General features: G+C 51.1%; 8 protein-coding genes across 8 annotated transcripts; 3 read left to right on the top strand and 5 right to left on the bottom strand.

Moving 5' to 3' along the window:
• Positions 1 to 231: 231 nt before the first annotated feature.
• Positions 232 to 3,522, bottom strand: APUU_51254S (CAIB/BAIF family enzyme; the record flags this gene model as incomplete). The annotated part of the gene is made up of 1 exon (XM_041706342.1): positions 232 to 3,522. The coding sequence occupies one exon, from the start codon at positions 3,520 to 3,522 to the stop codon at positions 232 to 234; it is 3,291 nt and encodes a 1,096-aa protein (XP_041558737.1).
• A 3,575-nt stretch (positions 3,523 to 7,097) lies between these two features.
• APUU_51253S (GNAT family N-acetyltransferase) lies at positions 7,098 to 8,506 on the bottom strand (the record flags this gene model as incomplete). The annotated part of the gene is made up of 2 exons (XM_041706341.1): positions 7,098 to 7,469; positions 7,538 to 8,506. The coding sequence occupies 2 exons, from the start codon at positions 8,504 to 8,506 to the stop codon at positions 7,098 to 7,100; spliced, it is 1,341 nt and encodes a 446-aa protein (XP_041558736.1).
• A 127-nt stretch (positions 8,507 to 8,633) lies between these two features.
• sidH (enoyl-CoA hydratase/isomerase family protein) lies at positions 8,634 to 9,663 on the top strand (the record flags this gene model as incomplete). Its single annotated transcript, XM_041706339.1, has 2 exons — positions 8,634 to 9,009; positions 9,077 to 9,663. The coding sequence occupies 2 exons, from the start codon at positions 8,634 to 8,636 to the stop codon at positions 9,661 to 9,663; spliced, it is 963 nt and encodes a 320-aa protein (XP_041558735.1).
• Positions 9,664 to 10,106: 443 nt separating this feature from the next.
• sidD (nonribosomal peptide synthase SidD) lies at positions 10,107 to 16,413 on the top strand (the record flags this gene model as incomplete). Its single annotated transcript, XM_041706338.1, has 2 exons — positions 10,107 to 10,520; positions 10,567 to 16,413. The coding sequence occupies 2 exons, from the start codon at positions 10,107 to 10,109 to the stop codon at positions 16,411 to 16,413; spliced, it is 6,261 nt and encodes a 2,086-aa protein (XP_041558734.1).
• Positions 16,414 to 16,596: 183 nt separating this feature from the next.
• Positions 16,597 to 18,337, bottom strand: APUU_51250S (putative chromate ion transporter; the record flags this gene model as incomplete). Its single annotated transcript, XM_041706337.1, has 4 exons — positions 16,597 to 17,231; positions 17,291 to 17,856; positions 17,920 to 18,041; positions 18,098 to 18,337. 4 exons carry the CDS (start codon positions 18,335 to 18,337, stop codon positions 16,597 to 16,599), a joined length of 1,563 nt encoding a protein of 520 aa, XP_041558733.1.
• A 364-nt stretch (positions 18,338 to 18,701) lies between these two features.
• On the bottom strand, positions 18,702 to 22,727 carry APUU_51249S (ABC transporter ATP-binding protein; the record flags this gene model as incomplete). The annotated part of the gene is made up of 2 exons (XM_041706336.1): positions 18,702 to 21,727; positions 21,782 to 22,727. The coding sequence occupies 2 exons, from the start codon at positions 22,725 to 22,727 to the stop codon at positions 18,702 to 18,704; spliced, it is 3,972 nt and encodes a 1,323-aa protein (XP_041558732.1).
• Positions 22,728 to 23,552: 825 nt separating this feature from the next.
• Positions 23,553 to 25,449, top strand: APUU_51248A (uncharacterized protein; the record flags this gene model as incomplete). The annotated part of the gene is made up of 4 exons (XM_041706335.1): positions 23,553 to 23,740; positions 23,803 to 24,073; positions 24,123 to 24,465; positions 24,518 to 25,449. 4 exons carry the CDS (start codon positions 23,553 to 23,555, stop codon positions 25,447 to 25,449), a joined length of 1,734 nt encoding a protein of 577 aa, XP_041558731.1.
• Positions 25,450 to 25,618: 169 nt separating this feature from the next.
• sidJ (putative siderophore biosynthesis lipase/esterase) lies at positions 25,619 to 26,756 on the bottom strand (the record flags this gene model as incomplete). Its single annotated transcript, XM_041706334.1, has 2 exons — positions 25,619 to 26,644; positions 26,703 to 26,756. 2 exons carry the CDS (start codon positions 26,754 to 26,756, stop codon positions 25,619 to 25,621), a joined length of 1,080 nt encoding a protein of 359 aa, XP_041558730.1.
• Between the last annotated feature and the right edge of the window lie 916 nt (positions 26,757 to 27,672).

The following is a 27,672-nucleotide window of genomic DNA, read 5'->3' as shown; positions in this document are numbered from 1 at the left end:
TCACCTTCCGGACTTGCACTTTAAGGCAGGCACGAAGGCCCAGATAGTCAGTTGCTCTTTCCATTACGTGATACTTATTCACTACCCTTACCACCGTGACATCTCGTGTAAAGCCGAAAACATGACAGCTGGCCGTATCATTGGTGCCCTGTTTTCGGATACAGATGCCTCCATTATTGTATACCACAAATTCTCGTTTTCTCGCCAAACCGTCCAAGGTTGTACCCTTCCTTACAACCACACCTTCTTATCTGTCCCCAAAGGCTTTGGCATAATATCCCACCCGACTTGCACTCCTTCGATGGCAGCAGAATGCTTAACCGCAGTCATCTCTCCAAACCCCGTCTCTCTCGTCTCTAAGTACTCTGTTGGCACATCCGCTGTACAAGTATAATCCCTTGTTGCAAACCCTGTCTTTCCTTCGAACTGCCCTAGTGACCGTAGATACTTCATTACACCCGCAAGCGAGACATTAACCTCCCAGGACCCACCCTCTGTTGCCTGCTTGTATAGCGCCGCCATAATACCAGCAGAAAGAAAATACCCACCTGCGTGGTCAAGCGCCTGGCACGGTGTCGGGCGCGCTGCCTCTCCACCCCCAAAGTGCTCGGCCTCAGAAACATTCATACCTGAACAGGTCTGTACAAGGGAGTCAAAACCACGTCTGGAGCACCAGGGTCCATCGGGCCCGTAGGCTGACATGTTGGCGCAGATAATGTTTCGGTGCTTGTACCGGCTTGCGAGGTCCGAGGGGGACAGGCCGCGTGATGCAAGGCCGCCGGGCCGGAAGCCCTGCAAGAAGACGTGCGCATCGTCGAGGAGCCGGGAAATATTCTCGTAGTCAGAGGTATCAGATAGGTCGATATGGATGGTACGTTTGCCGCGGCCAAAGTCGCGGTCTATTGCCGGCAGGTCGGGCAGGTTTGGGCTTGTTACCCAGAGGACGTCAGCACCATGGGCTGCCAATGTTCTCCCTGCGAGGGGTGCCGCTATGACGCGGGATAGTTCAAGGACGCGGAGGCCGCGGAGAGCTTTGTCGTTATTGGCGGATTGCATGGTTTTTGGGAGGCCCTTTGGCCCATCACAGAGCTTGCGGAGGAGGATCGGGAAATCAGCAATGGCGCGGGCTTGGGGGAGGACATCCCACTCGGTGTAGCTCCGCAGGGCTGAGATGACAAGTTTCGAGTCGAATGCAGTGGATTCGAGGTCAATTGCGCGCCACGCTGCAATCTTGGCTGAGGTTTCGTCACGGTTAGCATCTGGTGAACAGCCTAGTAGAGACCTTGCCCCCTCTCGGTGATTAGGGAACGAGTCGTGTATGCGGACGTAGCCGTCGGCGGTCTTATGAAGGCCACCGATTGGGCTCCAGGGGGATGGTGTTGAGTTGGCATCCAGTGTATACAGGCGTTCCGATTTGAATTCAATGACCGCATGTTTCAGAGGGACGCTCACGGTGTGGGTCGGGATTGAGTTTCTATGAGCGTGGATCTGGGCGGCTAGAAGGGCAGAGAGACCGATGGATGCTTGAGCAAGATGGGCGATTTTGAAGGAGGATGGTAGACCTAGCCCTTCGCCTGGGAGATGAAGCTGGGCAAGGGACTCCGCAGGAAGAGAAAGTGTCTTCCAAATATGCTCCACGCTATCCTTTGCAGTGAACATGGAACGAGGCTGCACACTGTCATTCCTTGCCTTGGGAACTATAATGTTTAGCAAAGGGCCATGCTGTTGCGTACCGAGAGTGTCGCGTTCGCCGACGGTACCCTGCTCCCAAGGTCGTTGAATCGTGCACTTCCACGCCAGTGCCGGCTCGAAGAACATGTTGGTGATTATGTCTTTGCTTTTGAGGTGGTATAGTTCCATGATATGCTCGTTGGTAAGGACGCCAGAATTCATGACTCGTGTGTACGCCTCGCCATTGTCAAACATGATGTCAAAGGTCAGTTCGAAAGGGCTCGAGTTTTTTGATCGGATGATCTTGGCAATATCTAGCATCTTGCACTCTTCTTGGGGAACGGTCTTTTGCATTATCGGCTGCAGGGGCTCGGCAGCGAGCTGATCTCTCTCTGCGGCTGTGAGCCCGGGACATGGAGAGTCGTGAGATGGATTGTTGATGGTGATCAGACTGATGGGGAACAATGAAACCTCTTCGCCCTTCTCCAGGTCCACGAGGTGATAAACATTGAATCGGAACACAGGCCCCACGGGTGTTTCGTGTGGCGATAGTGGAGAGGCAAAATTACCAGTTGTAGCAACCTGGTCGGTGTAAGGCATATGCAGAACTGATGCTCGGGCGTTGTTAGCAATAGTGTCCGACAACTCTTGAGACGGAGCGACGACTTCTCCTAGAATCCCAAGTTCGTGACCTGCAACCGGAGAGGGCTCGATCGGACCCATGGTACCATTCCGACCGTAGAAGTGGAATATGAGACGGTACTGGGGAGACTGGTCGAGTTCGGGGAATAGCTTCTGGGTATAGGCGCGCACCTCCGCAAGAAACTCATCGATCTGGCTGATCAAGATCGGATCTCGGATACCTCCAATAAAGACGGTACGGTATCCAAGCTTTTCGACGCCTTCTAGCTTGACCTGGTACACGGTGCTTGGAACAAAGTTGGCACCGCGCACGCGCACAGTCTTTCCAGTCAACTGCTCGTAGGAAGCATTATCGAGTACGAGAACACCACCGGGGCCAGGCAGCCGATCAGGACGGGTTTTCTCATACAGTGTATGGGCAGCCACAGAGAGAGGAGTGCAGCGTTCTCTGGGAGCGAGTGGTGTAAGGTCGAATGAATCATGTCGCACTGTTGCAATCATTGACCGGCCCTTGGGCACCGCACAGATACCGCCGCATTCCATTATCTTGCCCATATGCCAGGCAACACCTGGCTGGACGCCATGGTAGAGTGAAAAGGCAGCAAAGGGCGCAGGGTCATAAGATCGACCGCCGAGGATGATGTCTGGATTGGACTGCAGAGCTTTGAGGTATCTGTGGACAGTTAGATCCATTCCTGCTCCCACAAGCTCCTGGGGGACGTACGGTTCAGCCCCTATTTGGGCGACGATATCAATTGCCCTCTGAGCGCTGTCAATGGTCAACTCCTCGACCGGACCACAAGGACTGACTTTCTTGTTCGAGATGCGCTCTGCCAGCAGCCTCCTGTCGAACCCCGCAGAGACGGTCGCGACTTTGAATGAGAACCCCTCCTTGGCTGCAATTTCCTGGACCATCTCAAGCATCTCCTGCACATGTTTATCGCTGCCATCGCCGCCAGCCGAACTAATAAGGACCTGGATTTTCTTGTAAAAGCAGGCCTGCAAAATAGGCGTGAGGTCACGAAGGTAGGACTCGCGGCCGCATGTCATCTTATTCAGGCCAAGCTTGTATGGACCCCCATCTGTCGAGCCACTGTCCACAATAATGGCCCTGGGCGAGAACTGTTGAATGCCATACCAGAACTGCTCGGCTCGGTAGCCATAGCCAAGCATGGCATTTGGTGTTAGGATGCTGAATTCTGAAGCCATTGTTCTGACTGCATGAGGTGCAGTTGTCAAAGATTGGCATCCGACCTCTTACCGAGGGTTTTAATACAGTACTGAATGGTCCTCGTAATCTCCAAATGCCAATAAGTTATCCCAAGTCACAAGTCTGACAAATTCTTTAGACGTCGTAATAAGCCCAATAGTGTCTCGTGGGGTCTGTGAACACCACATGCTGTATTGTATTTAGTCACTCTCGCCACTGCATCTAGGCCACCCTGCCAGGGGGTGGCCTTCCATCCATCCAACCTGTACAGAGGCGAATTAGGAGATTGGGTGCTCAAAGACCCTCACAGACAAAAGTAAAGAATGCAAAAGAAAGATTGGGAGGCTTGGCACGACCAAGCCCTAATCCTCCTTTACCCCCAGGCTGCTTCCTTATCGTGCAGATGAACCTGGCCACACTCAAGACGGACGTGGTGAAGAGTGATTTATACAGCCATCAGTTCAGCTCACTCAGCATTGTCGTAATCACCTGAAGTAGTGTTGTCTTTCTTTGCAGATATTACGGGCACGATGGCTTCAACGCTAAATTGTTATTTCCGGAGCTCGCCAACGGAATATACAGTTGGGATTTGCACAGCGGGAACATCAGTATAGCAACCGGTGCCGCGGAAGACGCATTATTCAACCCCATGTCGTTGTGCTAAGCATTAGCCAGACAGTCAGACTAAACTCTTCGTGACAAACCCGGGGGGTTCGGGTCCAGAAAGGGGCCGGACGCCTCATGCATGCAGTGTGCATGAGAGCAGGATTTTTGAATCATATAATCTTGGCATATTCAGGCGCGGAGTTCCATGATGGAATAAGACCAGTCGTCAAGGGATGGTTTATGGCGCTGATTGGGGTGCATCAGGCTTGATGCTGAGGATGTGGCGGTCAACATGGCTTGGGCAGGGAGGTGGCTGTATATATTTGGAAGGAATAAGACTTATAGAGTTAACCTTGAGACGAAGAAGGGTTGAGAAGTCTCGTTTCGTTTATACTGAGAGCATAGCTTAATGTTGGCCTGAATTAGTCTTTGTAACTTAGTGTAGCTGGTTGGAGAGAAGTACATGTGCTCGTATGTGCCAGAAACGATGAAGCAATAGGCTATCTCGAGGTATAGTAGTATAGCCATATAATCCGTAGGCTATGTAAGCCACCTGCCCTTATAAGGCCTCTAAAGCTGCATGCCTGAAGACGGGAAGGGGCGGCCCAGCTTGGTTTGCGGTAGCGCCTTCCTTTAGGGGGAAAGGTGCACTTGCCTTGAAACTCATGTATTTCTCTAAACTACTCAGGCAGGAGCAATCGAGCAAAGGCTCGGGCGTTCCTTCTGAAATTCCAATCGCAGTCGCACCTTCCTACCCTTGTAAGGCTTGTTGTTCCTCCCACAGCTCTAATGGAGACAGGCACGGCTGCCAGAATGTCTTGTCTAGGTAAACGAAGCGGACTGTTCTTGCCGTCCTACGTGAGATATCCCTCACCGCACTGTTAGCACTTTAATTCCTGCTGGTGTTTACTAGTGGTACCGACTGGCACGTAGAACAGTGTGCCTTGCAGAAGACTGCATACTACGCACAACTCCGTACGCAATCTTTAACCTAAAGTTATCTGATCCGGATACGAACCAAAATCTAGAGCAAAAGAAAAAGAAAAAGAAATTTCCTCTCTGTCTCCACTACTGTGGACCAACTGTGAAACTCCGTAGTGGCCGTAACCGATATCGCCTTTTCTCGACAGCCTCCGTATGTACGTAAACCGTCGGCACAGATTACGGAAAGAGGTATGGTGTTATATACGGAGATGACCAGAATGATAATCTTAAAAAATATAACAATATTGTCCTCATCCGAGGTTTAAGCGAGGCCTGGACAATCCTGGCCACACCGGCCCGGGGGCAGAGCATCGGATGGCACTTGGCAGACGGTTGCGAGGCTTCCGTTATGTTAATCCCGCTATGAGATGGAATAGTACTCCTGTCAAGTGGATCAAGCTTGTCTGTAGGGCGCACTATATAGCATGCATGAGTCAATCCGGCATATTCTAGCGAAGGAGGGACACTAAGCGAATGGAACCCCGAAGAACGAGCTCGCTTAGTAGTTAGTACTTAGTCTACGTTGTCCACCAGCCTTGTATCTCAGTGGGACCTGGGGGGTGGGGGTGTCGTTGTCGAAACGTGGGCTGCAAAAAAAATGGATCCTGCAAGGTGAAGTCCATGTATTTCGGCGCGGTCGGTACCGGTATCTTATCTGATTGATAACAAAGATCATCTGATACCGAAAACAACGGGAATACTTACGGTATAATACTAACTCAATACTGTATAGTTAGCGCCGGGCGTATTGTTTTACGGATACATATGGGTATCACTATCGTTAAAGCCCGCTCAAATCAATGACAGAAGACCCGCATCGGAAAAAAGAAAAATAGGGAAGGGCTCCGAAAAACGATTCATGCCGCGCAGTGCGCCGAGGCGCGTTCGCATCCCACACCTCATTCTCGAGTCAGGTCCTCGTTCCTGAATTCTGGCTGAAGCTTTGGGGGGACCCAAAACCGGATCTGCATTCTTAACTCCTTGAAAGTTCAAACCCAGAACTATGGTCATTGGGCCTCTCAGCCGTCTGGGCTCAACAGCAGCGAGTAACAGAGACAGAGCGGGAGACGGAGTGGTATCTATTTTGAAGGAGTTCGGACTGTAATCCACAGAATCCACAGTCCAAGAAACACTGGTGCCTGTCCAGACTCCAAGGAAGCGACTATGAAGAGCGAAGCCCCAATGCGCCCTTCGCTTTTGTTCTTGTATCATGTCGATCTTAGCGAAAATAGTGTCAACTCCAACGTCGGTCTGGACCTCTGAGAACTCTGGAGTCGTTATCTGATCATCTGATTAGACAGCCATCAATCCAGTTAATGGTCATGTCTCATATGTGTGGATATCATTGGATAATGGGCTTCACGAGAACTCCCTCTCCGGTTAGGGGAAGCGTTAAAAAACGAGTTTGTCTCCCCTTTTTCAGGCAGTTAGACACCTACGCCGTATAAGGATATTGATTGAGAGCAGATTGTGTCGGTCTTCCCACATCTCTGTGCTTTCGAGGCTGTTGCCTCAATTGGGTTGATATAGAGGGGTCGGTACCGAGTAATGCAGCTTGCAATTTTAGAGATGGTCTCGGAAAATTATCTGATTTAGATTAGATTGATAGCGATGTTGCACCATTCCAACTTCCGAGTGGCTTTTGTTAGCGCTCTTGGCGGGGAAAGCATTTTCGTCAGCCCGGAGGGGGGCGGGCATTCTTTTGCATTATGAATTAATTGACGCACCTGAACTACTGGAGGGAAGAATTAAGTGTTTTATTGTGTGTCTTATAAATTCATTACCTTGTTGTAGTTGTCTTCCGAAGTTCTAAGAGCCCAGGACCCATGACTCCACGAGAGCGGAGGCATCTATGTTGGACCCACTCTTGCCCTGCCCCACGGGAATTAAATCAAAAGGTGCAGGTTCGGAGTCAAGCGGATTTCATTATGCGACAAGAACATTCTAACTCGGAATGGACTGCCGAGGTAACCTTTTTAGCACTCTACAGCTTCGCGTTCCATGCTGCGCGGTCTGCGCTCTCCAGCGGGCGCTCGCGCCCGTCCCACCAAAGCGGGCAAAGCTGGAACCATTTCTCGCGGCTGCAGAAGACATGGACGGAACGTTTGTGACCCAAGTCAACATAACTCTGGATAGTAAGCCCCTGCGCGTTCTCGTAGGAGAGGACAGTGCCACCACTGGCCTTTGGCTCTCCCACCACGCATTGGGTTCGTGGCTCATCCAGGAAACAGTAGTGGATGCAGCTTGACCACCAGGCGTTCACGCGCTCAGCACCGCGGATGTTATGCTCGCCGACTAGAGAATGGCGACCCCGATCGTAGTCTCCAGCATCGTAGTGTGCTCCGTAGTGATCCTCCTGTTTGCGTGAAGAGCAGTCGTTAGAGTCTAGATCAGGAAATGTAAGTGTTAAGGTAATGAACATACCTTTGCCCAGTATATCTCATAATACCCGAAAGCGAACTCATCAAACCTCCCAAACAGGCACAGTGTGTGCTTGTCTTCATGTAGACGTCGCAGGTACTCGCGGTGCTCGTCAAGCGTGCCTGTCTCGTTCCAGCCCTTGGCCACCCGGGGGTCATTTTGCCATCGGTTAAAACGCTCAAGATGCTCGTCGTTTTGCCAGTCAACCACCATGAGCGAAAAGTGCTTGTCCAAGTGCGGGATATAGCGACTGTAGACAAGCGAGCCTGGAGTAGGCTTGGTAGGGCGAACGGGATGGCGGGCATAGATACGCTCTTGTGGGAATTTCATCGAAACCTCGTAGTTCTTAGGCATCACGGGGTATTGACTGCCAGATCCGCGAAGAAGACCGTGAGTTCCTTGGTCAACTGCCCAAATAGGTCGTGGTCCGAGGGGTGAACCAGCGCCCTGCCAGAACGAAGACCGCAGCAAGATGAGAGTGTCAACACCAGAGGGTTGGTTCTCGTTGCCGAAGGGAACCCGAGGAGATGGGTAGTCGACTGCCAGCCCAGTGCGAATGCATTCTTCACGGACAATCTCCTTACCAGCACCCTTGAGGTCTAAGCGAAGGACCTCCCGATCGGGGTGGGTTAGAAAGGTAGCATGGATAACGTTCCAAATCTGGGCGAAAGTTGGCGCTTCAGCACCACTCCATTGGAAGGTAATCCCTGGAGCTCTCTGACTGCGGGCCCAAGGGCTGTTGTCATTGTTCGGTATTGTCTTCGCGGACTCATCGAAAGCGATGTCTGTGTAGGTCAATGAATCATTATGCAGGGTCTTCGGCAGTGGCTCGCCAGGCACTTGCGAATCATGAAGTCGGAGTTGAAGCAGTCGAGGATTTGAATCGGAAACCACGTGGATTTTGTAGGTAGTGAGGTACGGATGAGGGAGTTTCACCCATGGATATGCTGCGGTAGGCTGTGCGGTGCTCATCGTGAGGGGTATTGAAGGGAATGTGAAGAAATGGAATCCAGATTTTTGAAGGATCGGGGCTGGCGCAGACTATATAGAGGCACCTCAGCTGTTACCTCGTCTCGCACCTCGACTACACTGAGGTCGGATGTGGGGAAGTACCCAGATCAGCAAAGACGCCGGCCGGGAATCACTCCGAGGCACGAGGGCTGGAAGATCAGGCGACGTGGGACCGCCCATAAGGCTGCTTAAAGACTGTGAGCTGCTCCTCTTCAAAAGGGCCTCAAAACTCAACAAAACCGCCAGTATGCGACATCCACCGGTACAAGGATGTCTGGTCTCGTTTCCGACACCCGAGATTCTACTCCTCACACTAAACAGACCAGAGAAGCGAAATTCCGTTCCGCTTGCCATGAGCACGGACATCATACAGCTTTGGAAATGGTTTGACGCAGAGCCTACGTTGCGAGTCGCGATCATCACTGGTACAGGTGAATCCTTTTGCTCTGGAGCTGATCTCAAAGGTATGTCTATCTCAGACTTCGAAATCTGCTGGGGACCATCCGTCTAAGCTAATATGCCATCTACCAGAATGGAACGAACTCAACCAACGCGGCACCGTAAACAAGATGACAGCCCCTGGACTGGCTGGACTCCCTCGACGACGAAGCGTGAAGCCAATTATCGCCGCTGTGAACGGATACTGTCTGGGAGGCGGATTCGAAATGGTCGTCAACTGCGACATCGTCATCGCGAGTGAGAAGGCGAGCTTCGGGCTCCCCGAGGTTCAACGAGGAATCGCGGCGGTTGCTGGCGCTCTGCCTCGGTTAGTACGGTTGCTAGGAAAGCAGCGAGCAGCCGAGATAGCCTTGAGTGGCGTGCCTTTCCCTGCATCCCAGTTGGAACGTTGGGGATTGGTAAATCGGGTGGTGGAACACAATCAACTCCTGGCGAGTGCGGTCCAAACCGCCACAACCATCTCGGAAAACAGCCCTGACAGTCTGCGCGTTACACTAGAGGGTCTCCATTATGGGTGGGAGACGGCTAGTGTGGAAGAAGCCAGTTCCACTCTGGTCGATTCTTGGTACCCGAAGCTCATGGCTGGCGAAAACTTCCACGAGGGAGTGAGAGCATTCGTGGAAAAGCGAAAACCAGTATGGAGACCAAGTAATTTGTAACACCTCCGGCCTCGTACCTACTATGATAATTTCCACGAGGCATGCCAGAATGCAGGGAAGTCATCGAGCTAGGCTGGTTTATTCCTTCTGGCGATAATATTAATTACGGATACCGGTACTTAAAATCAAGAAGAAACCATTATTACGTAATTGTTACCGCGCTAGAAACAAAGTTACGTATTTTGGGTATGCGTAACTTACCACTCTATAACCAGCTCAACTTTGCTCCAGTTTTCAGTATTAGTGCGGATGCTTGTCATGTCCATGGTCTACATCCCACCTGCACGACCCGATCTCGGTCAATCAAATCGTTTCAATGACTTGAACCTATCCCCTATGCCGTCACTAAGGGGCTCGTCTATATAACACACACACGCATTTCCGACTCATGCGAAGCTCCAGTTGAATCACCGACTTGACCAGAAACACTAGGCTCCGATAATATGGGGTCTATACAGGTCGAGGAGCTCCTCGATCAAGGTCAGCCTAACGGCGACAGCTCCAGGTCTCTCAAAATTGTCGGTCTGACATCAGACCGGCCCACTGCGACTGGTTTGAGGGAGGAAATCATCCTTTTATCATGGTACATTGCGCTCCTTCGGACTAGCGAGGGCAGTCAAATTAGCTATGAATGGGCGTACGGAAGTCGCGGTGGCGGTCGCCCAACAGAGCTCGTGAAGAGACGCCTGGCGATAGACGAACTGAAGATAGGCTTACAGAGCAGCATCGGAGAAGCTGCAATCGCGATTTCTAGTCACCTCGCGACAATCACGTCACGCGAGCATGAATATACTGGCCTCGCTTCTCTCCTTCTCAGCACCGGCTCCCTATCACAAACGTCTGAATCTAAAGATGAGGTGAGTTGGGCGCAACAATGTCGGATTATCTCACTAACAGGTAAAGGATGCACTTCGTTTGGAAGTATACTTCGAGAATGCGCGCCTCGAAATCCATCCGATATGGCATAGTGATAGCATGCTGCCTTACACCATCACCCGATATATCGAGACATTCGCCGACGTCGTAAAATTATGCCTTGCGAACCCCCACGCATTAGTCCAAGATTTCTACCTACGCCCAACCGATTACGACCTTGACAGCATATGGGGCTGGAACCATATACTACCTCCGACCTACCAGTTCTGCATGCATGAGATGATAGCAGAGAAGGCTCGCGAATTCCCCGATAAAGAGGCGATCTGTTCCTGGGACGGCAGCTTGACATATGGGCAAATCGAGCTGTATTCCTCATTTGTGGCATTCTCTCTAAAAGAACTGGGTGTCAAGCTGCATGACGTCCTCCCCGTCTGTTTTGAGAAATCGAGGTGGACAATCGTCGCGGTGCTTGGGGTGATGAAATCAGGGGCGACTTTCGTGCTTATGGACCCAACACTTCCTCTTGCGCGGCTTCAGAATATTGCGCAGCAAGTTGGTGCGAAGATGATGCTTTCATCAAGCCAGCAGCGAGATCTCGCGACATTGATCATGCCGGACAGCGAACCTTTAGTTGTAGGGCGAGACACATTCTCCAACTCTTCAAACCTGGGAAGTATTCCAGAGTTAAGCCCTGTGCCTCCATCTGCCCTGATGTACATGATCTTCACGTCCGGCAGTACGGGAACTCCGAAAGGAGTAAAGTTATCTCATGAAACATATACGAGCAGTGCCATTCCTCGTGCCCAGGAAGTGGGCTATACTAAGAACTCAAGAGTGCTTGATTTTGCGTCCTATGCTTTCGACGTCAGCATCGATAGTATGCTTTTAACTCTTGGAAACGGTGGATGTCTTTGTATCCCATCAGATGAAGACCGAGTGAACGACATTAACGGCGTAATCCGCAACATGCGCGTCAACTATGCAGGCCTCACCCCATCTGTGGCACGGATATTAGACACAGATGTCATCGAGTCACTCGAAGGTCTCGGTCTCGGAGGAGAAGCTGTCTCTGCCAGAGACTGCACGGTCTGGGGGAAACTTGCCAGGATTATTATTGGTTATGGTCCCTGCGAGTGCACAATTGGATGCACGGTGAACGGAAACTCTGCGACTGGTAGAGACTATATCTCAATCGGAAAAGGCAATGGAGCCGCCATGTGGATCACCGACCCAAACAATCACGAGTTGCTCGTGCCAGTCGGTGCTGTGGGAGAATTGCTTGTCGAAGGCCCGATCGTTGGGCAAGGCTACTTGAATGATCCCGAGAAGACCGCGGCCGCTTTCATTGAAGATCCAGCTTGGTTAATCGCTGGCCACAAGGGTTACACGGGTCGTCGTGGGCGTCTTTACAAGACAGGAGATCTCGGGAAATATGACCCCGACGGCTCTGGAGGCATTGTCTTTGCTGGGCGGAAAGACACACAGGTCAAGCTCCGTGGCCAGCGTGTCGAGCTTGGTGAAATCGAGAGCCAACTTAGGGACAGACTACCTTCAGAGCTCAGCATCGTTGCCGAAGTTATAGTATCCCATGGCCAACCAACTTTGGTAGCATTCGTGTCAGTTCAACTTCCAAAGAAGCAAGATAATGCCGAGCTACAGTCGGCAGAGCTCTCTGAAGAATTGAACAAAACCATATTCGAAGCCGACAAAGATGTGGCAAAGGTCTTGCCGCGTTACATGATTCCAACCGCATATATACCTGTCAACTACATGCCTGTCCTGATCTCAGGCAAGACTGACCGCAAGCGCCTGAGGGAATTCGGAACCAAGGTGGACTTGAGACAGCTGGATCAAGGCGGCGCAAGCAGTAGCAACCATACAGGAGAGCTGAGTGAATTTGAGCAACGCCTACGACAGGCATGGGCCGAGACATTAAAGCGCGATCCAGAAACCATCCGACCTGACGACAACTTCTTCGCACTAGGTGGTGACTCTGTGTCGGCTATGAAACTTGTATCTATCTCTCGCGCCCACGGTCTTGAGCTCACCGTCGGCCATACTTTTGGTAGCCCTGTACTAGCAGACATGGCAGCCGTTGTCACCATCTGCGACTCACAAGCACGAAAGGAAACACCCGCATTTTCATTGATATCCCAGGCGATCGATAGCGCCACACTTGAGGCAGCACAAGCATGTGGACTTGAGCCGTCAGCGGTTGAAGATATCTATCCTTGCACACCCACACAGGAATCACTCTTCACCTTCTCTCTCAAAGCAGTCGTAGCTTATGTCGCCCAGAGAGTCGCTACAATCCCATCGCATATCAATCTTGACTCCTGGAAAAAGGCTTGGGAAGATGTTGTCGCAGTAAGCCCTATCTTGCGCACTCGTGTGGCTCAGATCTCAGAGCCCGGTCTTCAACAAGTCGTGCTCAAGGAGAACATCTCCTGGAAACATTCAACCGACTTAGCCCAATATCTCAAGGACGACAAGGGTGAGAAAATGGAACTCGGTCAAAGTCTAGCTCGATATGCTATTGTTGAATGCCCAGATGACGGCAAGAGATATATGGTCTGGACGATCCACCACGTAGTCTACGACGGGTGGTCCGAGCCGATTGTGCTTCAACAAGTCAGCAACGCTTTGCAAAAGCAACCTATTGAGATCCAATCCCAGATGAGAGAATTCGTCAAATATGTGCGCGAGACGGATGAATCTGCAGTGGAGGAATTCTGGAAGCGTGAATTACGAGGTGCTGTCGGACCTCAATTCCCCCGTCTGCCATCTCGAGACTTCCTACCCACCCCGAACGGAATGGTTGAGCGCCACATTAGCCTCGAAATTGGTGCTGGATCACCTTTTACGATGGCAACGCTAATTCGGGGCGCTTGGTCGCTCGTGGCATCACAATACACCGGGAGCGATGATATCGTGTTCGGTGAAACCCTCATGGGTCGTGATATCGCTTTGCCTGGAGTCGAAGGCATTATAGGTCCTTTGATCGCTACTGTACCCGTCCGGGTACATGTCCACAGAACAAGCTCTGTTGAGGCTTATCTGCAGAGCGTGCAGAAGGCCATGCTGTCACGCACACCCTATCAACATATGGGTATGCAAAACATCAGAAAAGTCAGCGAAGATGCTCAGCGAGCATGTGAGACTGGCACAGGTTTGGTCATCCAACCAGACCCTGAGTATGTCGGTGGTGAGTTAGGGTTTGAAGTGGGAGACGTCGTACGCGAAGCACTGCACTTCAACCCGTATCCAGCTATGCTAGGCTGTGGTATCCAAAAGGGCGGCTTCAGAATCTGTGCAAGCTTCGACACCAGCTTGGTTGATGTCACGCAGATGGAACGGATACTTGCACAAGTAGAGACGGCGTGCTCCCAGCTGTTGAAGGACCCTTCAAGGAGAATCGGCGAGATCTCCTGCGTGCCCGAGGAAGAACTGAACCAGATCTGGCAATGGAATGAGACACCCCCTCTGTCGCTAGATGAGTTGACTGGCAAGCTTCGTGCGGGTTCAACAATTAAGCAAGGATCGTATTATCCTCGCGTTGTTGTGCCATGGGTATGTGACCCGCGAAACCCGTCTCGGCTGTCACCCATTGGTTGTGTCGGTGAACTTTGGCTCGAAGGTGCTATGGTTGCAGCCGAAACTGTTGATTCGCCGGCCTGGCTTGTTGCTGGAAGTCCCGCTTTTGCTGGCCGTGTGGGACGAGTGCAAGCAACTGGCGATATGGTTCAGTTACGAGAGGATGGCGGTCTGATCTTCGTTGGCCGAAAGGAGAACGTTGTAGGAGTTCAGGGACATGCGGTTGATATTGCTGATCTCGAGGCTCACCTCCACAAACAACTGCCATCAAACGTTCGCGCCGCTGCAGCCGTATCCCAAGCTCCCTCAGAAGAGCCCGAGCTGGTTGTCCTTGTAGAGCAACAGCCCTCCGAGGAATCCAGCATCACCCTTATATCAGAGAGACATGATATGTCTTTCAGCGCGTCGGATTCACAAAGCTTCGAAACAAGCATCAGTACTGTGATTCCAGTGAGTCTCGGTTTGGCACTGAAAAGGCTCGACAAATTCATCCGCGACAACCTTCCAGCATACATGGCCCCATCGGTGTATGTCGTCGTTGACAAGCTTCCCACAAAGACGGGGCAAGTTGATCACAGCTTCCTCAACCAACTCGCCTCTAAGATCCCCCTGGGGGTACTCGCTCAGATACGTGAATCCCTCGAGGGCGCATGGAAGAACATCAATGCACAGTCCAATCTGACAGGCAACGAAAGCATTCTACGAGATGCCTGGGCAGCGATCTTGAAAATCGGCATCGAGAAGATCGATGTTGACGATAACTTCTTCCGCCTTGGTGGTGACTCCGTTCTAGCAATGAAGCTGGTGTCGGGTCTGCGCGAGCAAGGACATAATTTGACTGTGGCCGACGTCTTCCAGCACATGCGTCTCGGGGACGCCGCTAAGAGACTGAAGGTTGGCATAAGGCCAAAGGGGAAGAAGAAGCAGACGTACAAGCCCTTCTCGACGCTAGGTGACCCCCAGGACGTGGAGCGCTTCTTGTCTGAGGACATCCGCCCCAAACTATTGGATCCAAACTGGCCGATTCGCGATGTATGCTCCGTTACGGATTCGCAAATTCTCGACATCAAAGGAACCATCAGCAAACCACGAACTTCTATCCAGTATACCCTCATGCACTTTGACCAAGGTATTGATGCAATGAGGCTTCTCCGTGCCTGTAAGGACTTGGTCAAGACGCATGATATCCTGCGCACAGTCTTTATCGAGCACGAGTCAGCTTTCCTTCAAGTTGTTTTGGATGTCTTAGAGGCTCCTGTAACCAAGCAGCAAACGGACAAGGACCTGGAACAATATGTTACCGAGCTTTGTACAGCAGACATTGAATCACCTTTTCAGCTCGGGTCGCCGTTCCTCAACTTCTTCCACATCGAGGGAGCCGCAGGCCAACACTCCCTTGTGCTTCGCCTATCCCACGCCCAGTATGACGGTATATCCCTACCGCGTCTCCTCCGCGATCTCGAAACCCTCTACACCGGTCAAACCATGGCCGAATTCGAGCCCTTCCCCTCATATATATCCCAAATCCATGACGGGCCTGCCCAAGCCAAAGCAATCACCTACTGGCGCAACCTGCTCAGCGACTCCTCGCTCTCCGTGCTCCCTAGTAAAACAACCCCCCACAACCCAACAGACAAGGGCGTCTTCCACCACAAAGCCGTCAACACCCCAACCCAGCCCTTCAAAGAATTCACCACAGCCAGCCTCCTCACCGCAGCCTGGGCTGTGCTCCTCTCCCGCCGCCTGCGCACAAGGGACGTCACCTTCGGCAGTGTCACCTCGGGCCGCATCCTCGAACATATCGACAACACCGAGAACGTTATCGGGCCTACCTACCAATTCACTCCCATCCGCGTCCCCTTCCAGTCTCAGGAATCCTGGACCCCAGTCTCTCTCCTCCGTTTTGTGCAGTCCCAGAGCGCCGAGTCAGCCGCGCATGACTTCCTGGGCTTCGAGCGTATTGCCAAGAACTGCACAGAGTGGCTGTCGTCTTCGTCTTCTGCAACTTTCTTCGACTCCATGGTCCACCACCAGGACCACGAAGACTTTGATGCCATGCCGTTCGCTGGTGGGGAATGTAAGGTGGATATTTCCAACCCGCACGGCGACGCCGCGCACCCGGTTAAGGTTGTCTCGTTTGTGCGCAAGGGTGAGTTGCACTTCGGTGTTGTTGGAAGCGAGAGGGATGTGGAGTTTGTGGATGAGATCTTGGATCAGCTGGCTAGGACCGTTGAGGAGTTGGTTAGAGCCCCTGGGGATGTTTTGGCTTTGGATAAATAATTTCTTTTGTATGAATACTATTTTCAAGATGATAGTATATAGACCGTCTTTCTTTCTTTTTTGTTCTCATAGATAGCCCACTAAATGTTAGAGATTGTTGAGACATAAATTATTTTCTCCGAGTTTGCCTTTAAGGACATATATATCTGTCTTCAGCTACAAAGTTTGTTCCTCTACACTCCATCACCAAGCAGGTTTAACAACACCATACCAACACAATCCAAGCACGGCACCTATCAAAATCGCCACTGCAGGGGGGACCTTAAACCAGGCACTCTCGGCATAAGTAACAGCAGTAATAACAACCCACCAGGGCTCTTTAGCCAGACTCTGCCCGTCTTGTTCCGACGGAGCCAAATACCCAATTTCCCAAAGCCGGTATACTGCCGTAAAGACCAATCCTACAGCAGCTGCATTCACGCCGCGCAGGAAATTGAGAACATACGTCTGCTTCCGCAAGACACGCCAGAAGGACTGAATCGCGACAGCAAGCGTGATTCCGGGGAAGAAAATCCCGAGGCCACCGAGAAATGCTCCGAAGATAGTCGGGTATGGTGTTGTCCGGAGGGCGAGTGCTCCAAGAAAGACGGCAAAGTTGAAATTTGGGCCGGGGAAGGCTTGGATTATAGCTAGGCCGATTAGGAAGTCGCGACTTGAAACCCAGCCGGGATCTACAACGTAGGACCGGAGCATGGGGATGACGACAGGGCCGCCGCCGAAGATCACTGTGCCGGCTAGGTACATATTTGCGAAAAGGTCGAGAGCTAACGGGGGGTAAGAGAGCTTGGCTCTTGAAACGAGAATGGCGATGAAGGAGGCTGCGGTTCCCAGATCAGCTTATCCATTATCTTATTTTGAACTTCCAGGTGGGACAAACCAAAGAAGAAGACAAGAATTACAGCCCCAACACGAGTGCGGATTATGTGGTCCTGTGATGGGGGCACTTCCCTTTCTACTGTATCTGGGGTACTAGCTGGGCTCTGCGACAAAGGCCCTGTACCAGATTTCCTCATTCGTAACATCTCTGTCCCCGTCTCCTGTCCTGAGTCCCTCGCAGATGCAGGTTCCGTGTCCCTCAGACTGGGTGTATCACCCTCTGGCTCAGGCTGCCGGTTTCTATCCCTCCACGCCCTTTTTGCCCTCGCAATCTGCTGATACAGCCATCCATCCCATAGCGCAGTGGCAAGACCGCCAGAAAGCATGAGGACAGGGAAGTACCAAAGTGCGCTATAGCAGAGGCCAGCGCATGCGCCGAAGATTACCAATATCCGGGAGAGCTTATCAAGGATCGCTTTTTCAGCTAGTTGAACAGCAGCAAGCGCAATTATGCCTACAGTTGAGGCATTCAGGCCGGAGAGAAGGGCGTAGACCGGTGCAGGGAGTGTTTCGTCAATTTGTTGCACGCCGAGGGAGAGGGCATACATTCCGACTGCGCCGGGGACACTAGCGGATTGATAGCAATAAGCAAATCATCATAAATAGCGATTTGATGGTCGTTATACATACCACCAGAGGAAAAATACGAGCAAGGCGGGGATAAAACCCGCATGGAGTAACGCTAAGCAGAATAACATCTTTGTAGAGGCCGGCCCTGGAAGACCCTGGCATATGGCAAACAGCTCTTGGTACTGTACGCATCAATTAGTTTCTCGCTATAACAGTCCTTAGCTAAATAAATATGTACCGTCTGTTCATCAACCCACTTCTCCTGCTCGACAAACCGGGTATAGAAGATCTGGAAATGAACAGGTGGGCCCCCGAAAGACGTAACTCCTAGATGCCAGGTATGGCGAATAGTTTCGCCCAAACGACCCAGTACAGGATCCTCTCGACGCGCAGGGCCTGCTGCTTCTGCATGACTGCGCCATTTCCGATTCAGTGCGCGTAGGGACGAGATAAGTCGCGATTGTGTTGGGATGAGCATTACGATCTTCTGTCCACGACAAACAGGGGGGTTATATTGGGTGGGGGAATCAAAAGAGCAAAACAGTTGTGCAAGAGGGTGGGAGGTTATAAACCCCGGAATGCGACTGTCAACGTCAACGAAGGTCTAAATCAACCTCCAACAAAAAGTCCCCGACTCGGCACATGTCTGCCAAGCCACTATTCAGCGGAAATCTTGGCATTTTGTATGTCACTGCGCTCATTCAATTGGCTACGGGTGTCAAACAGATATTAGACGCGTTGATTCGAGGATCTTCTCTAGCCAACAGAAAATTACAAAATCTATATTCTATACTCTAAGTTACCCCATATTACCAGTTGCCTAATATCACAAATCAAACCCCTCAGGTCGCCACCGTTTGATGCATAACGTTGGCCCTATAGCTCTCCGAACTGGCCAACAGCTCATCGTGCGTTCCGTACTCAACACACCGACCGGCCTCAATCAAGAAAATGACATCAGCCTTCTTGATCGTATGCAAGCGATGCGCAATAGCAATGACTGTGATACCCCTCGCAGCCCTCTCAAGCCCCTCCTGCAGTAGCTTCTCAGACTCTGCATCAAGCGCGCTAGTTGACTCGTCAAGAATCAATACCTTCGGCTTCCGGACAAGAGCTCTGGCAATGGAAAGTCGTTGTTTCTGCCCACCAGAGAACTGGCTCCCGTTGGGACCACAGAGGGTCTCATAACCGTCCGGGAGGGCTTCGATGGTGTCATGGATATTGGCTAGCTTGCAGGCTTCTTCAATATCGGCCATAGAAACTTCATGGCCAGGCTTTGCGCCGAGGCCAATGTTGAATTTGATTGTACCTTCGAAGAGAACGCTTTCTTGGGGAACGAGAGAGATTGAGCTGCGGAAGGTGACGTCTCGGTGCTTTGTGATGTCGTTGCCGTCGATGAGAATAGAGCCTGACTCTGGCGTATAGAGGCGCTCGACTAGGGAGATGATTGTCGACTTTCCGGCACCACTAGGGCCAACGAGCGCGCAGAATTTGCCCGGTTTGATATCAATTGTTAGGCCATTTAGAACCTTGATGTCCGGTCGGGCAGGATACGAGAAGTGGATGTCACGGAGCTGGACGCTGGACGCCTTGTTGTCTGACGTGTTATGAGACGTCTTTGCTTCAATAGCTGCCTCGGCGTCTTCTGATGGCGGCGGCGCAGTGAGAGAACGACTGTGTACGTGTCCCTGCATTTTGTCTGACCCTACCTCGATAAGGCCCAGTAATCTGGCCATCGCAGCTCGGGCATTTGAAAGCTCTGGCGCGAGGGCAAACATTTGACTCCATAGCAATGCACTGACAAGAAGGGAGAATACCACGATCAAGAACTGCGTCTGGTCATAGTTGCCCGCTAGGATTTGTTTGGAACCCCACCAATAGGCCAAAGCGTTCACAAGATTACCCAAGAAGTAAGTCATCGCTTGCCAGAAACTTGCTTGGAGCGTGACCGAAAGGGTCTCCTTGCGTGGACCCTTCAAAGACCGCCGGTAGGTTCCTAGCGTTTCGTCCTCTAGAGAAAGGGACGCAATCGTTTTGATGGATGTAATTGCTTCAACACCAATGTCGACTGATTTGGTATAAGCATTTTCGTGACGCTCTTCAAACTTTCCAAGTACTAGAAGCTCCATAATACCAGCTCCAAGCAGAAGTGGAACTAGAGCCAGGCAAACCAAAGCGATTCTCCAGGCAACGATGTGGGTCATAATGATGGCAGCGATGAGATTGACTGTAATTGAAAACAGAGTTCCAATCACAGAACCACTCAGCCCAGCCAAGGCGTTGCCATCTCTGGTTATGTACGAAAGGAGTAGAGGAGGTGTTCGACCCTTGGATTGATGCCATTGGAGGTCTTGCTCCATCAGCGATCGGAAAGATAGAACGCGGACTGTGTAGACAACTTTCTCAGAAACCCACCCAAATCCGGTCCAACTAGCTATGTTCCCAAAGAACTCGATGATCGCGAGTACGAAAAACATGAGTCCGAAGAACTCGCCCTTATTTCGGATGTCTTCCGGACTGTTACATGGGTTCAGACTCCCAACTGTCTTTCCGAAAATCACGGCTTCACCAGAAAAAGCTCCTCCAACAATAGTGGAACCAAGAAGAGCAAAGGCGATGATGAGCAGATGTGGCCTCACGGCGGGTGCGTAACCCCGTATAAGAGCCCATAGTGATTTGGTCGGTGTCTCAGGGTCTTCCGACTCCTCTACAGAGTCGGTAACCGGGGTTCCACTCGTTGTGGGCTTCTTCTCGTCGATGTCTGCCAGACTGTCCTTCTCTAAGTCATCATCGGTTGAAGAGACCTGCGTGGTCTTGCTAATACTATCAACACTGACCGTTGATTCGTTCTTGTCGAGGGTAGATCCGAGAGTTTGCAGTTTGACTAGATCAGCATATGCTCCGTTCTTCGCCATCAATGTTGAATGGTCTCCCTCCTCCACGATATGTCCCTTGTGCATAACGATAATATTGTCTGCGTTGGTAATTGTCGACAGACGGTGGGCAATTGTAACCATAGTTCTTCCGCTAGCAATATTTGAGATGGCGCGCTGGATACGCTGTTCGCTTCGTGAATCCAATGAAGCTGTAGCTTCATCCAAAATTAATACCGCGGGGTCCTTAACAAGGGCCCTAGCAAGGGCTATGCGTTGCTTTTGACCACCACTAATTAGCCTCCCACTTGAACCCACGATAGTACCATATCCATGCTTCAATGCTGTGATGAAACCAGCCGCATCTGCGAGTTCTGCTGCTTTCTGGACCAATTTGACAATTTCGACGAATTCTGGGCCCTTCTGCTCTGCTGCACCCATCAAATCATTTCCCTCTCTAGCCTCTCGCGCTATATCGGCAAGCTCGGGGCTGTGGAGAGCAGTTTTCAAAGGCGCATAGTTAGCATTGCTCGAATTAACCAAGCCATGTGCGATATTCTCCAAAAGGGAACGATCGAGTAGGGATGGCTCCTGCTGCACTAGACTGAGGAAGCTTCTCAGATCACGGGTATTGACATTACGAAGATCGTGACCATCGAAGAGGATATGGCCCTCCGTAGGATCATACAATCTTGTGACCAAACCAGCAATAGTTGACTTGCCACTTCCCGAAAGACCGACGATGGCAGTATGTTTGTTGGCCGGTATGCTGAGAGTAACCTTGTCGAGGACGGTAATCTCGGGCCTTGAGGGGTAGGTGAACGAAACCTGATTGAACTCGAAGCCGCCTTCAGCCTGTGGAAGACGGACACCCGAAGGTGCAGTTCCATCGATCAGCGGTTCGCGGTCGATGTCTCCACGCAACTTCTCAAATGAGGCGACGGCTTGTACGAATAAGTGTAGGAATGGTGCAACCTGGCTCAGCAGCAAAGTCGCTTCATCTATGTCAGCGCAATCTGTACGACAAGGCCGGTCTCAGGGTTACTAACCTTCGACCAAGATAAAGATGACCGTGAATGTAGCACCAACAGTGATTCCACTGGATCCATCACCGCTAATGGAACGAGCAATCTGTCTGCTTCCTTCCCAAAATGCCAACCCGTTTGCACCATAAGCAATGAAATACAGAACTCCGGATTGTATGCCAACCGCCGTAGCCTTCTTCAACCCCTCATGTTCTGAAGACTTGAGAGCTTTGGAGAATTTCTCCTCCAAGCGGTCGTTTGCCCCAAAGGCCTGTACAACGACGAAATTTGAAAGCGCTTCAGAAGCAATAGAAGCAGCAGAGGCAGCATAATTTGACATAACACCAGAATACTTTTCGATATAGTGGCTTCCCACAAATGACATCAAGAAATAGGCTGGAATCAACGAAACAAGCATTCCCGCAAGCTTGGTATCTTTGATGAACGCAACAATGTACGCAGTGGCAAAAAAGGAAAAGCTTGCAAGGCATATTCCTACCTTCTCTGAAGTACCCGAGCGGATTGTTTGGATGTCGTTATTCAGTCGCGAGGCTACCTCTCCCGGTGGAAGGTCATCGAAGTATGACGGCTCTTGGCGAAGTAGGTTCTGCAGGTAGTTTTCTCGCAGTCGCTGCGCCAGTCGAGCGCCGTTCAGCGTCCAAAATGTAAGGTGAATGTAGATTAAAACGAATTGGGCAATTGCCAGGTAGACAATGAGCAGGATCTTGTCGTCGATGCCTCCTTGGTAATCGGAATCGGAATCGGAGCCGGACGTATCGGATTCATTACTACATGTCGCCGAGTTAAAATCGTCGAGAAGCTGGCCGAACACGATACCAATCATCGGAAATGGGACACCCGATGCTATTGCACTCGCGATCGCGACCAACAACATGCCCAGGTCGACTTTCGAAGGATTGCCAGCCAGCAGCAAGCGAGGGAAGCCCGCTAGATTCTGAACAATCTTCATCCTGTGTTCAAAAATCTGCAGTGTGATCTTGGCGCAGTCGCCGAGTGCACCAGCTGGGAATCGCTCAATTTATCAAGGACCATGTCGTCGGCCGGCGGCGACATTGCCCTACAAAGATGCCGGTTCCACGGAGGGAAAAAAAAGTGGCCCGCCCTCTCCTATCTGATGGAATCCCCACCGGTGTTTAGGACGTTTGGAGAGCCACGCTGATCATGCGCAGACAGGTAATACTAGTAGAGTGTACGGAGTAGGGCCTAGAGTGCAGAATGCATGTCAGTAAAGCATGGGATGGGCAGAGGAAAGCCATGGTTACGTAAGTGGGTCACAACTCACTATCAATCTCTAGCCAGTGGATGGAAGGACCCAAGATGGGCTGAGAGCCTGAGAGGGCTAAGCGACGTGCCGACATCGCGATGGAGCCAGAACGCCGTTGAATCTTTGGACGAAGAAGCTCTGATGGATACCAAAATCAACACTCAATTCCGAGTCCGTGGGATCTGTTTCACAATACTAGTTGAAATATATGGTACGTGGGTCCGTATTGTTTCCGCTTGGTCATAAACGGTAATATCTAATCTGATGTACGGAGTAATATATACCGATTACAGAACCATACGTAAAGCCTGAACCGTTCAATCCTCCGATTTTCTCCCAATTTTCCTCCGCGCAGCTCCATCGCTTCTTGGTGCGCGATAATGGACAGGGCCCCGCGCTTTCCGGCATTCCTTCACTGTCACCTTTGTCGCAAAGTCGCCAGCTTACAAACCCCGGCAAAGGAAACCTGCTGTCTCTTTGAACAACGGTGAGATTACAGCCAATGCCACGATGTCGGCGTTACAGAGATCGCAGTCTTCAGACAGTGAAGACACCCCCTTGCTAGGGGCCAATTTATTCCCGATCCCAGGACAGCATGCCCCCACAGAATCTTCAGACACCGCTCAGGATGGGGTGAAGCAAGCTGAGGCCATCACCTTGGCCTGGTCGAAGAAATCTTTAGTAGCGGCCTACGTCCTGTGAGTATTCTATGCGATGGGCTCCCGGTTAAAAGCAATAACTGACCGCGATTGGACAACAGGATGTTTCTCTTGTACTTTGTGAACGCTTTTCAATCCTCAATTACCAGCAATCTCTCGGCCTTCGTCACCAGTGGCTTCGAATCGCATTCCTTAATCCCCGTCATCTACATCGTGTCCAGCGTCATGTCCTCCGCGACTTATATGCCTCTCGCAAAAATATTGAACGTTTGGGATCGCTCCATTGGCTTCTTGATAATGGTGGTGTTTGCGACACTTGGTTTGGTCTTGTCAGCGACATGTACGGGTATCACAACCTATTGCATATCACAAGTAGGTTTACCTGTGCATAAGATATGCGACAAGAAGCTTACCATCGCAGATGTTCTACACCATAGGCTTTGCTGGTGTTATCTTCAGTATCGATGTGATCACAGCTGATACGTCATCGCTCCGGGATCGAGGCCTTGCGTATGCATTCACTTCGTCGCCTTATATCATCACCGCATTTGCAGGCTCGGCTGCCTCAGAGCGCTTCTATGCTTACAATTGGCGGTGGGCGTACGGCAGTTTTGCCATTATCCTTCCCATCGTCGCCTTTCCGATGTTTGGTCTACTTCAGTACAATCGTTATAAAGCGAAGCGCCAGGGTCTTCTGCCCAAAAAAGAACACAACGGCCGGACATTCATACAGAACATTGCCTTTTATGCTATAGAGCTAGACCGTGAGTGACGATACCGCTTCATCTTTATGCATCTACTGATTTCTTTTATCAGTTCTGGGGGTCTTTCTCCTGGCGACTGGTCTGGTGCTCTTCCTCCTTCCATTCACCATTTCTGGGTCTACAGTCAATGAGTGGAGGTCTCCCTATATTATTACCATGCTTGTTGCTGGCATCGTCTGTCTAGTCGGCTTTGTCTTGGCAGAACGTTTTGTTGCCCCGGTTCCCTTTCTCCCATGGGAGTTGCTGGCCTCTCGAACGGTTCTTGGAGCTTGTCTTCTAGGGGCCTCGTATCAAATCGCCTTCTACTGCTGGAACGAATACTACACATCATATCTGCAGGTAGTCTATGGGACAAGTATCTCAACCGCGGGATACATTAGCAGTATCTTCAACGTGATTTCTGGGGTGTGGCTCCTGGCTGTTGGTTTCTTGATCAAAAAGACATCTCGATTCCGGTGGCTACTTTTTTGGGCCGTCCCATTATATATGCTTGGAGTCAGCCTAATGATATACTTCCGTCAACCCGGCTGGTCTGTGGGTTATTTGATCATGTGCCAGGTGCTCATTGCATTCGGTGGCAGCACCATGATCAGCTGCCAGCAGGTTGCAGTTTCAGCCGCATCTGATCACAACAATATCGCTTCCGCCCTTGCGTTTCTGGGCGTCTTCGGCTCCATGGGAGGCGCCGTGGGAAGTAGCATCTCCGGTGCAATTTGGACAAACACTTTACCCGGGGCGTTGAAGCGCCTACTTCCGGAGTCTGCAAAGGCGGACTGGCGAACCATCTATGAGTCTCTCGACATTCAACTTAGCTATCCCATAGGCTCACCAGTCCGAAATGCTATTGCCTTTGCTTATGCTGAAACACAAACCAAGATGCTGACTGCCGGAACGGCTATTATGGCGCTTTCTCTGATCTGGATGTTTCTGATTAAAGACATCAAGCTCAGCAAAGATGCCCAAAACAAGGGTGTCGTGTTTTAGCTTCTTTCTGGGCCGGCCTTTACCATCATTTGCTTACGACCTTTGTACGAATTTACGACTTACTATTTAGACACACTTAGAGATTGATAGAGAACTACTCAGATATAGATAAACGCAAGAGTCTATATATATAACAGTTTTATCTCGCATTAAACCCCAGTTAAACACTCTATACACCCTTCAAATACGTCGTCACCCTCTCAACGAGGTTCTTCCTCGGCTCCGCCTGATCATCGTTACTCAAGGCATGCGAAGCCCCAGGCACAAGCCCACTCCCCTCTTCATCCCAAATCTCCGCTTCGCCCTCAGCCCTCCCACCATCCAGCACCTTCCTCCACTTTCGTAGCAAGCCGTCCTTATCAACCCAGTCCGGAATCGCCTGATCCGACCCAGAGATCAGAACCATCAATCTATGCGCCAACAAACCGCCCTGTCTAACCTTCCCAAACGTCTCCGCCAGCTGCTCCTCACCCAAATCTGAGCTAAACAGGTCATCCTCTCCCGGGCTCGCCGGGCTCCCTGGCGAAACCAGACTCAGAAACCGACGCGCCGACAGCGGCACATTGCCGGGGTACCCGATGACCCCGGTCATATGGAGCGGCAGCAAGCTATCAAATGCCGGGTCCGGGTTCCGAGCGACCTCTTCACGCGCCAGCTTCTCGAGGTCCTTGTAGATTTGCTGCACTTGCGCCGGGGTTCGGCCCATCCAGCCCTGGCTAAGGACCCATTGGATGGCTTCACGGTCTGAGACAGGCGCTTGCATGATTGCGCCGTCGAGCTTAGTGCGCGTTACGTGCTTGAGGTCGGTGTCGAAGCCTTTGATGCTTGTGTGTGGGTTTGGTTTGGTGAGGTAGTGCAGCACGCATTGGCTGCCCGTGGAGTGACCCATTAGGACGATTTTTGCGTTCGCGTTGAGAGTGTTGTTGGTGAGTTTTCCGGTCTTGTAGTCACGGATGTAGTTCAGGCATTGTGCGATCTCGTCTGTGTCGCGGTCTAAGTGGCCTAGGCCCCAGGCAGAGTGTGAGGATGTGAGGTTCAGCGTGAACAGGGACCAATCTGTTGGTTGGAGGGCTTGAGCGAGGTCGGCCATGTAGGATGTTGTTGCGAGGCCATCGCCGAGGCCTCCGACAAAGAGGAGGGAGTGGGGTTTAGGAGTTGTTGATGTTGTGAATTCAAATGTTACGAGGGATTCGGTCTACCGGCGCAAGAGGATCAGAACTTGGAGGGTGCTAAACAGAGCACATGGTACGTACATAGTGGTGAAGACGGCCTGGGAGGCCTCCTGCAGGCCAAAACTTGGAGTACATTTTGGGATATGAAGCTTTGGTGAGGGTTCAGAGAGTGGGATTGTATGGAGGGGTAGAGTTGTAGGGCAAGACTCAGGCTGAGCTCTTATCAGATGGTTTGATCATGTGCCTGGTAGCTAGGGGTATTCTAACATCGGTCCGCTTCTGTTTTTTCCACTTCTGGTCAAGTGGTTTCTCAATCCTGTCCGAAATATACGCCTGTATCGGCGTAATCTATACAATACGTGGATCATGCCGTGTTACAGGTGGATCTAGTTAGTCAAACACACGCTAGTAACGACGCTAAAGTGACAGATCCAGGATCTGATAAGATTGTGTCTCGGCGCAACGACTCGCTTCGGTTAAAGCCTTAAAGGGCAAAAGAAAATATTATCAATCACTCATGATGGAGCCAAAAGCCCACATGACGTGGAATAATGGCGTGGTGTCGAGGACTCGTCATTTGCTGGGTTGTTTTGAGCATGGTTAGCCAAAATCAACTCGAATGTTCCATTTATCGTGGGGACCGGCATTAGACGACTCCCCTGCATTTTCCGGGTGCGCAAGTCTATGCTACGATCAGATAACAGGAACCTTGGCAGGTACAAAATAAACCAGTGTGTTATTTCACGTGTGATATGATAAGCTTTTTCTCTCGTATCTGAATTTGAACTTGCACTTGGATGACGTTCATAGTAAAATATATATTTCATCATTTGTGCCTCTCTCCCTACAACATCACAGTAAACCAAGGCCTCTCTAATTCAAATCAATGGCTCTAAGAATCGAGAAATGACTTAAACTGCTAATGTTCATGCCGCCCAAACGCTGAATCTAGGACCACCTGTCGGGCAAAAGAATCTCTTGGACTATTTGTCCCGGTGCCCGTCAAACACCAACAAGCAACCCCGCGAATTTGAGAACCGAGTATTTGCGC

This window comes from Aspergillus puulaauensis, chromosome 5 (assembly GCF_016861865.1).
Source record: "Aspergillus puulaauensis MK2 DNA, chromosome 5, nearly complete sequence".
Classification (NCBI taxonomy): Eukaryota; Fungi; Ascomycota; class Eurotiomycetes; order Eurotiales; family Aspergillaceae; genus Aspergillus; species Aspergillus puulaauensis.
Note: the sequence above shows the minus strand (reverse complement) of the source record. Positions and strands in the feature narration are given on the sequence as shown.